This window comes from Felis catus, chromosome A1 (assembly GCF_018350175.1).
Source record: "Felis catus isolate Fca126 chromosome A1, F.catus_Fca126_mat1.0, whole genome shotgun sequence".
Classification (NCBI taxonomy): Eukaryota; Metazoa; Chordata; class Mammalia; order Carnivora; family Felidae; genus Felis; species Felis catus.
The window spans coordinates 173,084,778-173,099,669 of NC_058368.1; the positions used below are offsets into that span (position 1 = coordinate 173,084,778).

Genomic DNA, 14,892 nt, shown 5'->3' on the forward strand with positions numbered 1-14,892 from the left:
TCCCCAGTAGAAATGACTCCTCTCCCATGGAGCACCTGGGTGGCTCAGTCAAGTTAAGCATCTGACTTTGGCTCAGCTCATGATCTTACAGTGAGTTGGAGCCCCACATTGGGCTCTATGCTGACAGCTCAGAGCCTGGAGCCTGGAGCCTGCTTCGGATTCTGTGTCTCCATCTGTCTCTGCCCCTCCCCTGTTCACCCTCTGTCTGTCTCTCTCTGAAATAAACATTAAAAAAAATTTATAAAAAAAGCAAAAGAGGGGCACCTGTGTGGCTCAGTCAGTTAAGCATCCGACTTCAACTCAGGTCACAATCTCGCAGTCCGTGAGTTCCAGCCTCGCATCAGGCTCTGGGCTGATGGCTCAGAGCCTGGAGCCTGCTTCCGATTCTGTCTCCTCTCTCTCTGCCCCTCCCCCGTTCATGCTCTCTCTCTGTCTCAAAAATAAATAAACATTAAAAAAAAATTAAAAAAAAAAAAAAGCAAAAGAAATGACTCCTCCCTCCATTGTGTCTCCACTATCCTCTGTTGGCTCCCATGCCATCCCATTCACCTGTTCACATGTCAGTGAATTCATCATGTCATTGCTCCTATTTGTTTAAAATCTTTTTTTTTTTAATGTTTGTTATTTTTGAGAGGCAGGGGGGAGGAGGGGCAGAGAGGGAAGGGGAAAGAGGATCCGAAGGGGGCCCTGCACTGACAGCAGTGAGCTGGATGTGGGGCTTGAACTCACAAACTGTGAGATCATGACCTGAGCCAAAGTCAGTTGCTCAACAGACTGAGCCACTCAGGTGCCCATTTAAAATCTTTCAACAGCTTCCTGTTGCTTTTAGGACCTGTATTAGTTATCTGTTGCTGCATAACAAATTACCCCAAAACTTAAGGCTTTAGGTAACAAATATTTGGCTGGCTGTTGGCAGAAGACTTCCATTTCTCTCCACACAAGCCTCTCCACAGGGTTGCATGAACATCTTCATGACATGTCAGCTGGTTTCCCTCAGAGCCAGTGAGTCAAGACAGAAAGACTAACACTGCAATGTCTTTTATAACTTACACACAGAAGTCACACTTCATCATTTCTGCTTTTTTATTTTTTTTAATTTAAGTAGGCTTCACGCCCAGTGTGGAGCCCAATGCAGGGCTTGAACTCACGACCCTGAGATCAAGACCTGAGCTGAGAGCAAGAGTTGGTTGCTTAACTGACTGAGCCACCCAGGTGCCCCTCATTTCTGTTTTCTTCTATTTGTCTGAAGTGAGTCACTAATTATAGTTCCCTAGGAGTAGGTGGTGTAGTAGGGGGAGAGAGATTAAACTTGACCTTTTGAGGAGAGGAATATAAGAAATTTGTAGACATATTTTAGAACAACCACAAGGCCATCATACCCTGGCCTAGAACAACCTGTAGAAGGATATGAACCCTTTTGTTTGTTTGTTCATGTTTGTCATATGAACCCTTTTCTGGGTTTGGGGAATACCCCCATTTCATGTGGCAGCATTCACCTTTCACAATAGAAGCTGAAAATGTTAGCTATTCCCCCAGTTTCTCTTCCAGCTGAGGCCTAAGTTCTGCAAATTCATAACATCCATTCCAGAGAGCCAATGATGCCCAGGTATAGGGCTTGGAAGGCCCAAGAGGAATGTTCTCTGGTGGGGGCTGTGGTAACAAGACTGAGCTCTTGGGCACAGGGTGGTGATTTCTTGATGTGTATCTGGATTGGCTGGGCGAGTGGCACGGGCAGCAGAGTCCAGCATTTTAGTGTTGGTAGAGATAATGGTGTCCTTCCTCCATGGTCCTGTCCTTCCATTCTGTGATGTGACACAGGCAGGATGCTGGTCTTATAGCCCACGCCTCATTTTTAGTGTTTTTGGTAGTTCTGTGAACTTAAACTTGCTAGAGTTTGTTTCTTTTGCTTTCAGCTGAAAATCTTGATACACCCTGAGGGACCTGGCTTCCCCAGTCTTTCTTATCTGGTGACATATTCTCCCTCTTTCAAGGTGCTAGGCATCATCTTGCCGTAGGGCCTTAGCAAATGCTGTTCCCTCTACCTGGAACATCCTCTCCCCACCTCTCTCTACTTACCCATGGACTAATTCCTATTCAGCCTTCAAGTTTCAGCTTGCATGTCACCTGCCCTGCCCCGCCCCCAGCTTAGGCTCAGTCCTTCTATTTTATGCTTCGTCTACATTGGCATTTTCCTTTGCAGCATTTTATCACAGTTGGAATGAGGTCCTCTATGACATGAAACTGTGTCTCATTCCAGGGTTCTAGCATACAGTGGGGGCTAAGGAAAAATAAATTTCCCTTCCCACCTCTCTAGGGACCTCTGTCCTATCTTAATAGCCCTCTGCCAGGCACTGCTCAGCCTCTATTAAATTTCCTGACTTTCAAGGAATATTTTCATTCAGGTGCAAGTAAGATATCCCAACTCAAATGGACTTACAAAAAATAGTGAGTTTATTGACTTAAGCAATTTAAAAATGGTTTATTTATTTTGAGAGAGAGCGAGCAAGAAAGAGAAAATCCCAAGCAGGCTCCGTGCTGTCAGCGCAGAGCCCTATGTGGGGCTTGAATTCATGAATCATGAGATCATGACCTGAACTGATATCAAGAGTTGGACGCTTAACCAACTGGGTCAACCAGGTGCCCCTGGCTTATGCAATTTTAAAGTCCAGAGGTGGATCAGGATTTAGGAATAGCTAGACCAAGACTCTCTCTTTTTCTTTCTTTCCTCTGGCTCCATTCTGTGGCAGGTGCTTCCCAAGAAGTAACAAAGAAGGCTAACCAACAGCTCTGCGCTCAAAACCTTCCCATTTAGCAACTCTTTCCCAATTGTTCTAGCAGAAGCCAGGGGGTTGGAGGTCATCTCGAGCCAGACCACATCAGCTGAGGGTGGGATTCCTCAAGGAAGAAGAAAGGTAAATAGATACCAGGACACCAAAACAAGGTGTGGTTACTAGGTGTGATTCTGGAAGTCTTTCTGCAAAATAAACCATTCCCACACATAGTGATTTGAAACATTTACTATTTGTCAACATTCTGTGGATTAGGTGGGCTCAGCTTGGCAGTTCTCTGGCTAGTCTCTTCTGAGGTTGTTTATGCTGGTGGCATACATATCTTCTTAGGTAAGTGGAGGTCACTGGGTTGATGAAGAAGCTGAAACATGTATTAGTACTCCTGGGGTGGGGGGAAACAGTACTCCTGGTTATGATAGAAATCCAACTTAAGTTGACTTAAAGAAAAAGAGTATTGACTGGTAACTAAAAAGTCCTGAGAGTATTAGCTTCAGGCCTCGTTAGATCTAGGTGTTCATCAGAAACCAGTCTCTTCCCAACTCTCAGCTGTTTTCTCCTGTGATGATTTAATTTTCACACAGATTGTCTTTATGTAGTGGCAAAGATGAACTAACAGCTCCAGAATTATTCTGATTGCCCAGGCTTGGGTCACAAGTTCATCCCTGGAACTAGGGACTGGGGTCAGTCTCTCAGAACCACAGGATAGAAGAATGGAACAGAGATGTTACCCAAGGTAAAAGAGTGAAAGAAAGGCTGATGAGTAGGGCCAACATCAGGTGTCCTCCCAAGCAGCTGACTAAATTAAAGTCTTCAAACAGTGTCCTCTGGAAGGAAATGTTCTGAGGGAAGGGCAAGATGGCCTTTGGAAGTAGAGGTGTGCTAACAAAGACTTGGGAACACGGGGGTCAAATCCCTCCATGATTACTTCTTGGTTGTGTAAGCTCTGCAAGGTTTTACCTCTGAATTTCTGCTGTGAAATCAAGCCTTTTTCAGGTTGTCTTGAGGGCTAAATGAAATATCAAATACAGGAGCTCAGAAGTCATCCTATTCTCTTCAGTATTCAAATAGTAAGGTCCTGGCGCAGGTCTACTTTGCCCAGTAAAAAAAAAAAAAAAAAAAAAAAAAAAAAAAAAAAAAAAAGGAGCGTTCTCCACCTAGTGGCCATCAGGGTCACCGCGCTGTAGCATTGACCCATTTACAGAACCCTCTAAGGTTTCTTGTGAGCCCCTGGACAGATGAAGCAGAATTTGTGGAGGACAGTGAACCTGCGAGTGCCAGAACAGGGATATGCCTGCCCTTTCTGTAATGTAGACTTGCATGGGGCAGAGTAGGTGAGGTTGTTAGGTGGACAAATGGTCAGAAGGAGAAATTGTTTTTTCCTATTCTATTTGACACTAATGACGGCTGATCAGAAGGTCTGGATAGGGATGGGAACAGCTCATCTGGTAGAGGCTTTGGTGAAGGGTTTCTTTGTTACCTGCTTTGGGAAGAACTCCTAGCTGCCCATCACTGCCTCTGTAGTACTTGGGCTCAAACTGTGATTTCTTACAACTTCTGAGCCAGACAGAAAATAGGAGGCTTCAGGTCACATGAAGCTGGTGGCAGGGTGCAAGACCAACACCCAAGAACCCTGAATCCCAGAGTAGTGTCCCCTGTGACGCACTTCATGGTTGCTGTATGTCTACATACATAGCTCTATGTCTGCACTTACGGGTTATTACATCCCAACACCTGCTTTTCACCCAGCTCAGGGCTAAGAGCTTTACATGCATAATTCTCCTCAGGTGTCATTGGCTGCAGAACCTGAGGTGCCCCTGAGGTTCCTGGGATAAGATGAGGTTCCCTAGCAGTGAAAGGTGGCTTCTTGCTGGAGCCCAGGGAAGAACCACCTCTGGCCAGCATGTTGCCCCCCTCCTCTCATCAGATTGAATTAGGTTTCTGGCATTTCATAAGTCATTGAGACTTAATACAGGACTCTGTGCCAGATGCCATCTGCCTCCAGACTCACCTCCCCAGGAAGACCCAGAGATTACTTCAGGCCAATAATAGAAGGAGCAGCAGTCATCATTTACATAGTATCTACCATATGTCAGGTACTGTAATTGTTTCATATGTATCTATTCTTTTCATTCCCACAATAACCCATACGGTAGGTACTAGTGTTTCACCCGTAAGTACAGGTTAGCTCATCAAGATCACACAGTCCCACAGAGCTAAGATCTGAACTGCAGCTGCCTGGTTCCAGAGCTTGTTTTTTTTTTGCTGTACACTAGACTGCCTCTCCCGCCATGAGACCTTCCTTAGCCACCAGAGACATGAGCAGGAGCTCCCTCTGATGTTTACCTGCTGGATTGTGTATTGTGGGTCCTGGGCACTGACATCAGAGACCATTCCAGGCTAGAGAAATTCAAACCTGATCTCAGGAATGCTTAGAGCAAGAGGAGCTCTGATACGAAGTCAATATGAACCCTTGGGTTCAAATTCCCATGTGCCACCAGAATGTCCAAAATTAGAAAGACTGACAACACCAAATGCTGGTAAGTTGGTAGAACCACTGTGGAAAACCATTTGGTAGTATCTAGACAAATTAAACATAACCTATCCTATAATGCAGTGATTCTACTCCTGGACATATGTGTGCACATGCACACCAAATGACACATACAAAATTTTTCAGAAGAGCTTTATTTATAATAGTTCAAAACTAGAAATAACCCAATTGTCCATCAACAGAATTGCTAAATTGTGGTGTATTCATATAACGGACTACTACTACAGAGCATGAAAAAAAAAAAAAAACAAAACTTCTGACACACATACACACACAAACATGGATGAATCTCACAGACATAATACTGAGCAAAAGAGGATGTGATTCCATTTTTATAGAATTCAAGAGCAAGCAAAACTAATCTAGGGGGATAGAGGTGAAAATAGTGTTTACTTCTGGGAGATAATAACTAGGAAGGGAAACAAAGGAAACTTCTGGGGAGCTGGCAATGTTCTGTATCTTGATCTGGAGGGTGACCACCCAGATGTACACATACATGTAAGGATTCATCAAATTGTGCTCTAAAAACTGGAGCACGTTACTAAATATATCTCAAAAAGTTAGGGAAAAAGTGATATTTCAAATACAGACAACTTCTGGGTATGGCTGACAAGTTATTTTTGCCTACCCACATCCATTCTCCTCCCTTAGTCTGAAAGGAGCCCCACACTTTCCTCTTTTCTGTTTCAGTCAATGTGTTTTAGGTGTAGCTCACTCTTTCTCAGTCCCCAAATCAGGGGCCTAGTTGCAGTGATTGGTTTAAGAACTGGAACAGGGCCAAGCTGGTTAATGAATGAATCCCAGAATTTTTTTTGTTGGAATTAGTAAGAAAAGATGATCTTTCCAATGTAGTTGCCCCTCCATCAGGAGACAAGCCTGGAGCTGCCAGTGGCCATCTTGCTACCTTCTGGAGAGAGTTGGCCTGAGAAAGAGGCCACACAGAGGAAAGCAGAGTGAAATTAAATTCTTCCTGATGACAGTGTGTCAGAACCTGGATCTAGCCATCCCTGTACTGAAATTTTTCATTAGGTGAATCAATAAATTTCCTTTTTTAGCTAACCACTTTGATTTCAGTATATTTTAATGTTTGTTTTTGAGAGAGAGACAGAGTACGAGCAGGGGATGGGCAGAAAGAGAGAGAGACACAGAATCCGAAGCAGGCTCCAGGTTCTGAGCTGTCAGCACAGAGCTGGACTTGGGGCTCGAACTCACGAACTGTGAGATCATGACCTAAGCCGAAGTCGGACACTTAGCCAACTGAGCCACTCAGGCATCCCATCAGTTTCTTACAGTTATAAACTGGAGTCTAATAAACTGGGAATCTTGGGTAAAATTATGAGAAATATGGGGGAGCTTGGAATAAAAAATAACCACTGACCCTTGTCCAATCTGTTTTGTGGCTGCTTGCTCTATGAGCCCATGGCCCTGTCAGATGGTAGGTGAGGCAGGCCCAGGGGTTATATCAGAAGGATTCTGGTCCTTTTTGGAAAGGGTTCTGGACAAGGAATCTAGAGAACTGGATTCTACTCTCCATTTTGTTGCTTCTTAGTGCCAGGACCTTGGATAAAATAGTACATCACTTTGACCCTTTTCTATAAAATGGAGTATCATTACCTAGCTCAAAAGGCTGTTATGCAGATCAAATGCAAGTTTCCCAACTTCTCCAGCTTTTTCATACCCTGAGGTGAGTTAAGACCTTTATCCTGGGCATTCTTGCTGGGCTCTGTAGGACCCTCTGACCATTGCCATAATGATCTTTAACAAGTATGTGAGCTTCCCAAGAGCAAGAAAGTGTTCATCCCTGTGCCCTCTTGCTGAAAGGGCTGGGCACGTGGCTAACAGGGACTCCTGAATCCAGACTAAGGTCTTACAGGCCAAGGTTCATGATACAGCAGCCCACCCACCCTTCTGCCCTTCATTTCCTTGCGTGATAGATGAGGCTGATTCGGACATCTGGATAAATTAGAAGGATTGCAGGGAAATTGCTGAGACAGTCTGGGCTTTGGAAGCTGAGAGCTGAGAACCCACCATGGGGGCCACGTAGGGCCTTTCCCAGCGGGTCAAGAGCAGGTACCCAAGAAAGGCTTGCTGAGTGAAGAATGGGAGCTGAGGCTGCCTGGGAACCTTCCTCAGGTCTGGCTGTCTGAAACTAAGGTTGACAAAAGGCTCCTGAGGCCATCACACTCACTCCTTCCCTAGCTCATTTCTGGGTCATAGAAAAGCTTCCTGCAAGAATCTCCAGGCCTGTAAGTCCATGGAACAAACCTAGTGCTGAGTAAGAGCTGTGAGGGAACAGGCCATCTTTCCTCATACTCATTCATTCATTCAACAAACACTTCATGACACACCACTCCACATTACAGAAGTTGAGATGAAAAAGGTTAGGTCTCTGTCCTGAAGGCATTAGCCTGGAGAGAGCCAGACTGGACACAACCTCCATTTTGGCTTCCTTATCTATCTCTTATCCTGCTCCCCTGCATTCCTTCTCCACCTAACAGCCAAATGATCCTCTCAAACAAAGTAGATTCTCATCTTAAACCTTCTAACGACCTCCATGAGACCCTCTGTGACAGGGGGAGATGGATAAGTGGATGACGTTGTATTAAGTTTAGGGCACCTGGGAAGTCTCCCACAGGTTGCCAAATAATTAAAAGTTTATCTTTGTCCCACCTTCTTAGATCAGTATTTAGAGCCCTGGGAGTATGAGAGGGTTGAGGGTGAGGGGTCAAGACACACATACTAGATCCAACGGTAATATGGCCCCAAATCCCAGGTTTGTTAAGTTGCAGTCTGGCTCATGGGAGAAATTCTTTATTTAGATGCTTCAGTGACCAAGAGACAGAGCATAAGCACGCGCACACACACACCCATACACAATACATAAAGGCATTTCACAGGCAAAGGGATAGGCAATGGGGCGGGGGTGGGGGGGTGGGGGGAGAGGCCACGAGAGCAGCTAGGGGCTTCTTTGACTCAATGAAGGGGGGCCTATGATGGTGACACTCCTTGGGATTCCCGCTTGAAAGCTACAAGGAAATATCCACTCCCAGTGAAATCCCAGGCCGTAAAAGACAGCAGAGTTGGAGATATCTAGGTTTGGGGCCTGGGGAACACCTGTTTCCTCACTGCAGAAACCTGCACTGGCTCTCCTTTCTTTCCCTGGTACCCAGGAATCTCCTGGTGGATAATGGAAGAGGGCTAGCACCACAGCAACCTGGACAGGTGGTCTCCTACATGAGGAGGAGAGGGCTAGTAGAGCCAAGGAGCAGCAATGGACCTTTGAGCTGGCTGGCATGAGATAGTTCACCTTTTAAGGGCACAGAATCATCAAGAAAACTTGCATGTGGGGGCTTTCCCACATGACCCTGGGTCAGAGCACCTCTCTGATGGGGGAGGGGAAAAGGCCCCCCTCTTAGAGCTTTCATAATCCCACTGGATACCGAGGCCTCCTCCAGCTCTAGCTTTTCCCCAGCTGATGCATATCCTTAGCACCATTCAGGAACTGTGGAGAAGAGGCAGAAGGACAGCACTGCTCTGCCAGGACTGTGTCATTGCTCCAGGAGGAGACTTCACAGTGGGCAGAAAACTGTGTAACTGGCCAGCATCTGATCTCAGGCTCAGGAAAGCCTGCACTTTTTGGGGAAAGGGAGTGTGTCATGTTAGCTCCAAGCTCCCATAGGGCAGCCACTTCCATCTGCCCTTTCCTACCTAGGCAGAACTCTGGTGTGAAAGCTCCAGGTTTCACTGGAGCTGCCTGGAGCCCAGGGACAGCTCAGTTCTTTAGCCACAGAGACTGGTTCAAAAATGACCTGCAAAGGAAAGACAGGCCTGGGGCTCATGACATATGGCCCAAAGAGGCTGGGGAAGGGGAAAGGCCATCCTCCAAACTACTATTCTGTGAGGCCCCAAGTCCTTTCAAGATCCACCCCCTTCCCTTGTCCTGACCTAGAGGGCCCATTCCAAAGGGGAAGAGCAGGGGTGGATTAGCCTGGACCAATCAGAGGCTATCTGTGGCCCACTCCTGCCTAAGGCCTATGTGTTCTCCAGGTATAAGAAAGGAGGAAGAGGGAGCCAAGGGCTGACCATGGTCACGGGAAGCTGGCTCACGGCTGGTTCAACCTGGGGTGCTGGACAGAAACACCTCTAGTCTTCCAAGGTGACTGAGTCTTTCTGAATGGGCTGCCTTTGCATTGGAATCTGGCCCAGGGGTGATGCCATTGTTTTTGGTGACCTGTAGTTTGAGAAGGAATAAACACACAGGGTCAGTTTGTGGTGGTTATGATGGTGCTCCAGGTAATTTTCTAAAGATAGTACAGCTCTTCCAGGGCCTTGGAGTAATAAGGTGACCAGGTCTCCTTTACTGAGGGTCACTGCATGCTAGGCACAATGCTGGGTGCTTTGCTTCTAGCATCCTATTTAATCTTCATGGCAATTCTACAAGGCGGGGATAGTACCCCTGTTTTGTATATAAGGAAACTAAAGTTCAGAAAGTCTAAGTCACCTGACCCCAGTAGGCTTTTTATTGTTGTTTTCTGTTTTGTTTTTTTTTAATTTTTAAAATTAAATAATTATGTTGTTGTTGTTGTTGTTGACCATCCCTCCACCCTTAAGCTTTTTAAAAGTGTGGCAGGTTCAGGACAGCAGCCCACATCTCTCCACTACCAAACCATTTATTCTGCCTATAGGGCCCTATATGACCTGGATAGTACAGACTGATCATTCTTTCCCTCACACTGAGTCAAAAGTGGCTCTCCAGTCACTCTATCCCACTTTCTGCGTACCTAGTAATAACTGATATTGTCTTATTTGTTTATGGATTTGTTTAGGATCTGCTTCTACCACTAGATGGGGATCCAAAAAAATCAGGGAACAGCATTGATCCTGGTTCCTACTGTAGCCCTAGTGCTCCATATAGGACCTGGCACATAGTAGGTACTCAATAAATATTTGTTGAATGAATGAAAGCTTACCTCTAATAGTTCCCTTTTCTGGTACCAGCATTTCACATACTTTATCTCTAACTCTCAGGTCATCCCATAAGGTGAGGATAATGAGCCCCATATGCAATGGCAGAGCAAAATAAATGTACTTTGGAATCAAAAGGTTTGAATTCTGGGTCTAACTCCAAGTAACTAAGTGGCTTGGGCAAGTCACTTAACCTACCTGACATTGGGTTTCCTCAGGTCGTAAAGGGGTGTGTGTGTGTGTGTGTGTGTGTGTGTGTCTTAATTCAGAGCTGCTACTGTGAATTAAATGAAATTAACTTAGGTGTTCAACAAATAGTAGCTATAATCTTACAGAAGAGGAAGTGGAGGCTCAGAGAAGTTTACTGACTCACCCAAAGTCACATAGCTGAAAATATAGAAAGAAAAGCGTAAATACTAGCATTTTCAAGACTGGGCACCCCCAGGGTAGGGCTCTGGTTGTCTCCAGTTGTATGCTGAAACTGCCACCAGTCAAGCTGCAAGGGAGATGTGCTGAAATGGGAGTGAGTCCCAGGCTGGACTGTGCAGGCTTGTCTCAAGTCCATATCTAAAAGAAGCCTCAAAAGTCCTCAGATCTGCTGCAATGTGGGAGGGGAAACTTCAGTCAGAGTGGAGAGGACCAAGGACATTTTGACTAATATTTTGTGTTTCCACCACCTTTAGTTAATTCAGCTCTGTGAACAATGCAGAACCTACCATTTAAGTCAAAGAAATCAGTTTATTAGACTTGGTTGCCTGAAACTCAATTTCCTTATCTATAAAATGAGTATATTCTCATCTCAGAATGTTATGTTGTAGCACACTGTCCACACTACCCAGTTCCCTTCTGAGAGGAAGAGACAGAACTGCATAAGCCCTCCCCTTACCAGGCCCTAGCCTCCTCATATCACACGGTGCCATAACCTCCTTGTTAGCATGATGCCCTAGAAAAGCATGCTGTGAGCCAGACAAGACTCGGTTTGAATTATAGGCTCTGTCTCATAGTATCACTTGAATGGTGGTTGCCTCTGTCTATAATAATAATAATACCTTCTTCCTAGGGTTGTTGTGTGGATTACCTGAGAGGATTTGCTTGGCATATGCCCTGCAACAGAACAGGGGTTCAAAGAGTGTTAGTCATTTTCAAGGTTATCATGAACAGATGACTGTGTTTACCTCTTCCCTTCAAAGCACTTATCAGAATTTGTAATTATTGGTTGTTTACTCGTTTATTGTTTGTCTCCTCCCATCAGAACGTAAGGTCACAAGAGCAGGGACTGGATCTGTTTTGGCCACCACCCAGAGGGTGTTCAATAAATACTTGATCAATGAATGAACAAATCTGGTCATATTTGGTAATAACCTGGAGAGGGAGCTTTTGCCATAGAACTGATGGCAGTAGAGACTAGGTTCTTAGGCCAGTGACAGGCTTGTGGGAAGGGAAACTTCCCTAGTCAGACTGCTATAGGGCAGGAAATCTAAGTACTTTTAGGAGACCGCCAAGGAAAGTGTCTTAAGTTTCTCTACTCAAACCTTCAGTGGCAGGTCCAAAGGCTGCGGAGAAGCTGATGGGAGGAAAAACTTACAGAGGAGACACTTTTGTTAACTGATTGATTTTCTGTTGACTGAGAAAAGGCTGCCAGGATTCCATTTTAGCAAAGTAGTACCTGGCTTTGTTTTGATTTAGAAGCCTTGAGTTCTTGTAGCAGACCCTTGAATTTCAAAGGAAGATTACTCACTGGTTCTTGTGTTTGAAGCCGCTGACATGAGCTTGATACTGTTCTATGGAGTTCAGCACTATCTTACACGTCTTGCAGGGGTAACCCTTCCCAGCTGAAACACACATAAAAGTCAAGATACTTAGTTATCCAGGAACAAGGGACCCGGGGACTGCTGCTTTTGACAGTAAATGCCCTTCTGAGGATGGATGGTGGGGTGAGATTAGGTGGTTGGCCCTGATGAGAATCCCAGAAGCCTCAATGCTCAGAGGACACTGGCTGTGTGCCTATGTGCTTTCTGGAGTTGGGAACCTCCTCACTCCCCTCTGTACCCCCAAGTCCCAGAATCGAACCTGGTCTACAGTAGCTGTCTGTTGAGTAAATAAAAGATTGACAGAACAAAGAGGTGACATTTGGTGTATCTTTTTACCTGGACTGTGCTAAGTGGCCTCATTAAGGATGCCCTTCACTGAGAGATCTCTGGGAAACTGCCACTCTCCCTAGGCTTGCAATAACAGTAATTAATGAGAATGCCTGCTATGAAAATTAATCTAGTCTTTCTATCTTGGGGCTCACAGACACTCTTACTACCAGGGCTGATCCAATGACAAAGTGGCCTTTGTCCACATGGCCAAGATATGGAGCTGGACTCCTGGCTCTGCCTTCATGTGATCTTGACTAAACCCCTTCCCCTTTCTGATCCTCAGCTTTTCTCAACTGTGAGTCAATTATACCATAACTTATAACCATAATACTTATAATAAAAGCCAGTATCATTAACCAAGTACCTGATATAGGCCATGCACGCTATATAATTTTGCTTGGCCCTCATAATGATTTTCCTGGGAAAATCATTATCATTATTTTATAAAGGAAAATAAGGCAAAGTCACATGTCTAAGCACACAGTGTTAGTAAGTGGCAAACTCAGGCTTGGCTGACCACAAAGGCTGTACTTATTCTAGCGTGACAGATGTTAGCTGTACAAGAAAGGCAGCTGTACACATGACTTCAAGAGCCCTCTGGTTCTGACACTCTTCTAACCATCTGCCACCCTAAAGTTTCACAGCTCTGGAGTGAGATCACCTAGGCTCAAATCCCAGCTCTATCATTTCTTACCTGTAGGACCACAGGCCAGTTACTTAACCTCTCTGAGATTTGGTTTCCTCATTTGTAAAAGTGGGGCTTCTCTGAGACTCAGGTTCCTTACCTATAAAATGAGGTTAATATTAGTATCAACCTCATAAAGTTACTGTAATGATTTAAATAAAAGCATTTGACACATAGTAAGTGCTCAACAAATGTGAGCTCTTATTACTAGTATTTTTTCACTCTTATGGGCTCCATGCATCAGTCTGGCAAAGAGGTGGAGAGTATCTTTTAACCAGCCTTCTATGGCAGCTGTAGCTGAGAACACCAATGATCTCCTCTACTCCAATTAGCTAGCCGATGTTCCTTTGTATCTTCAGGTATTTCCTGGAAGACACACCCCTTTAGAGCATTTAAAGGGAATATTACTGCAATCAGAATTCAGGTCCATTTTAGACATTTATGGCCAGCATTTGCAGAAGGCTTAATCTTAGACCCTCAGCTCTTCTCTTTCTAAACTCTCTAGGGGTTTCATTCATTCTGCTGACTTTCATTACCACCTAAAATATATGAAACCACTAATATTTAACAATTACTGACCTACCAAAATGGCAATATCTCTAACCCAGACCTCTCATTTGAGTTCTAGACCTATATATCCAACTGCCTACTTGGATATCTCATGGGCATCTTAACTCCAAGCTGACAAAACCTGGCTATCCACCTAATTGCTTAAGACTAAATCTGGTTATCATCTTCGACTATTCCCTCTCCTTCACCTCCCACGGTTTTTTTTTTTTGTTTTGGTAAAGATCTTATTTTTATATCATCTCTATACCCAATGTAGGGCTTGAACTCACAATCCCGAGATCAAGAATTGCACGCTCTGAAGGCTGACCCAGCCAGGCCCCCCTCACCTCCCACATTTGATGGCCAAATCCAGATAATTCTTTTTTCTTTTTTAAATTCATTGACTTATTTTGAGTGAGAGAGGGAGAGTGTGAGCAAGGGTGCAGAGAGAGAGAGGGGGAGAGAGAATCCCCAGCAGGCTCCACACTGACAGCACGGAGCTGGATGTAGGGCTCAATCTTACAAACTGTGACATCATGATCCGAGCTGAAATCAAGAGTTGGATGTTTAACTGAGCCACCCAGACGCCCCTAAATCCTGACAATTCCACTTCCTACATAGCTCTTGAATCCATCTACTTCTCTCTATCTCCTCCACTGCTACCTTACTTAGTCCAAGCTCCCATCCTCTCTAGTATGAATTACTACAATACCGTCATTGCTGGGGTCTCCCCACTCCTCTTCCTCCCTTTTCCAAACCATTCTCCACTTTGTAAGCAGAATGATCTAATAATGCCTAAATTGTCATTGGCTTCCCAATGCTTTTAGGTTAAAGGCCCAAATCCCTAACATGACCAACAATACCAGGACTGGATGCTCCGTCATCTCCCCAGGATCGTTTTGCCCCACATTATCCTCCTTTCACTCTGGGAAACCTTCACTGATCCCTGTTCCAATTTAAGTTGCCCCATTTGTTTCCTTTCCTTTTTTTTTTTTAAAGATTTTATTTTTAAGTAATTTCTACACCTAACATGGGGCTTGAACTTACAACCCTGAGATCAAGAACTGTGTGCTCTGCCAACTGAGTCAGCCATGTGCCCCATTTGTTTCCTTTTCTAAAGCTTGTCACACTTGCAGTTATTTGCTCAATGCCTGTCTTTTCTACTAAACTCTAAGTTTCATGAGAACATGGACAACACCTGTCTTGTTTACT

The 14,892-nt window shown here is 44.8% G+C and overlaps 1 protein-coding gene across 7 annotated transcripts in view; it reads right to left on the reverse strand.

Annotated features, from left to right (window-relative positions):
• Positions 1 to 8,135: 8,135 nt before the first annotated feature.
• Positions 8,136 to 14,892, reverse strand: part of ZNF346 (zinc finger protein 346) — a 30,320-nt gene continuing 23,563 nt past the window's right edge. For 4 of the 7 annotated variants that reach the window (XM_019838339.3, XM_019838336.2, XM_006927889.4 and 1 more), the window contains 2 exons: positions 12,044 to 12,137; positions 8,136 to 9,571 (listed from right to left, as the gene is read on the reverse strand). In XM_019838339.3, coding sequence (XP_019693898.2) covers positions 9,484 to 9,571; positions 12,044 to 12,137 — 182 coding nt within the window. In that variant the 3' untranslated portion in view covers positions 8,136 to 9,483. Of the gene's footprint in view, positions 11,410 to 12,043; positions 12,138 to 13,140; positions 13,232 to 14,892 lie in introns of all 7 variants that reach the window. The other 3 variants (XR_006583836.1, XR_006583838.1, XM_045034965.1) reach the window with 3 other exon arrangements.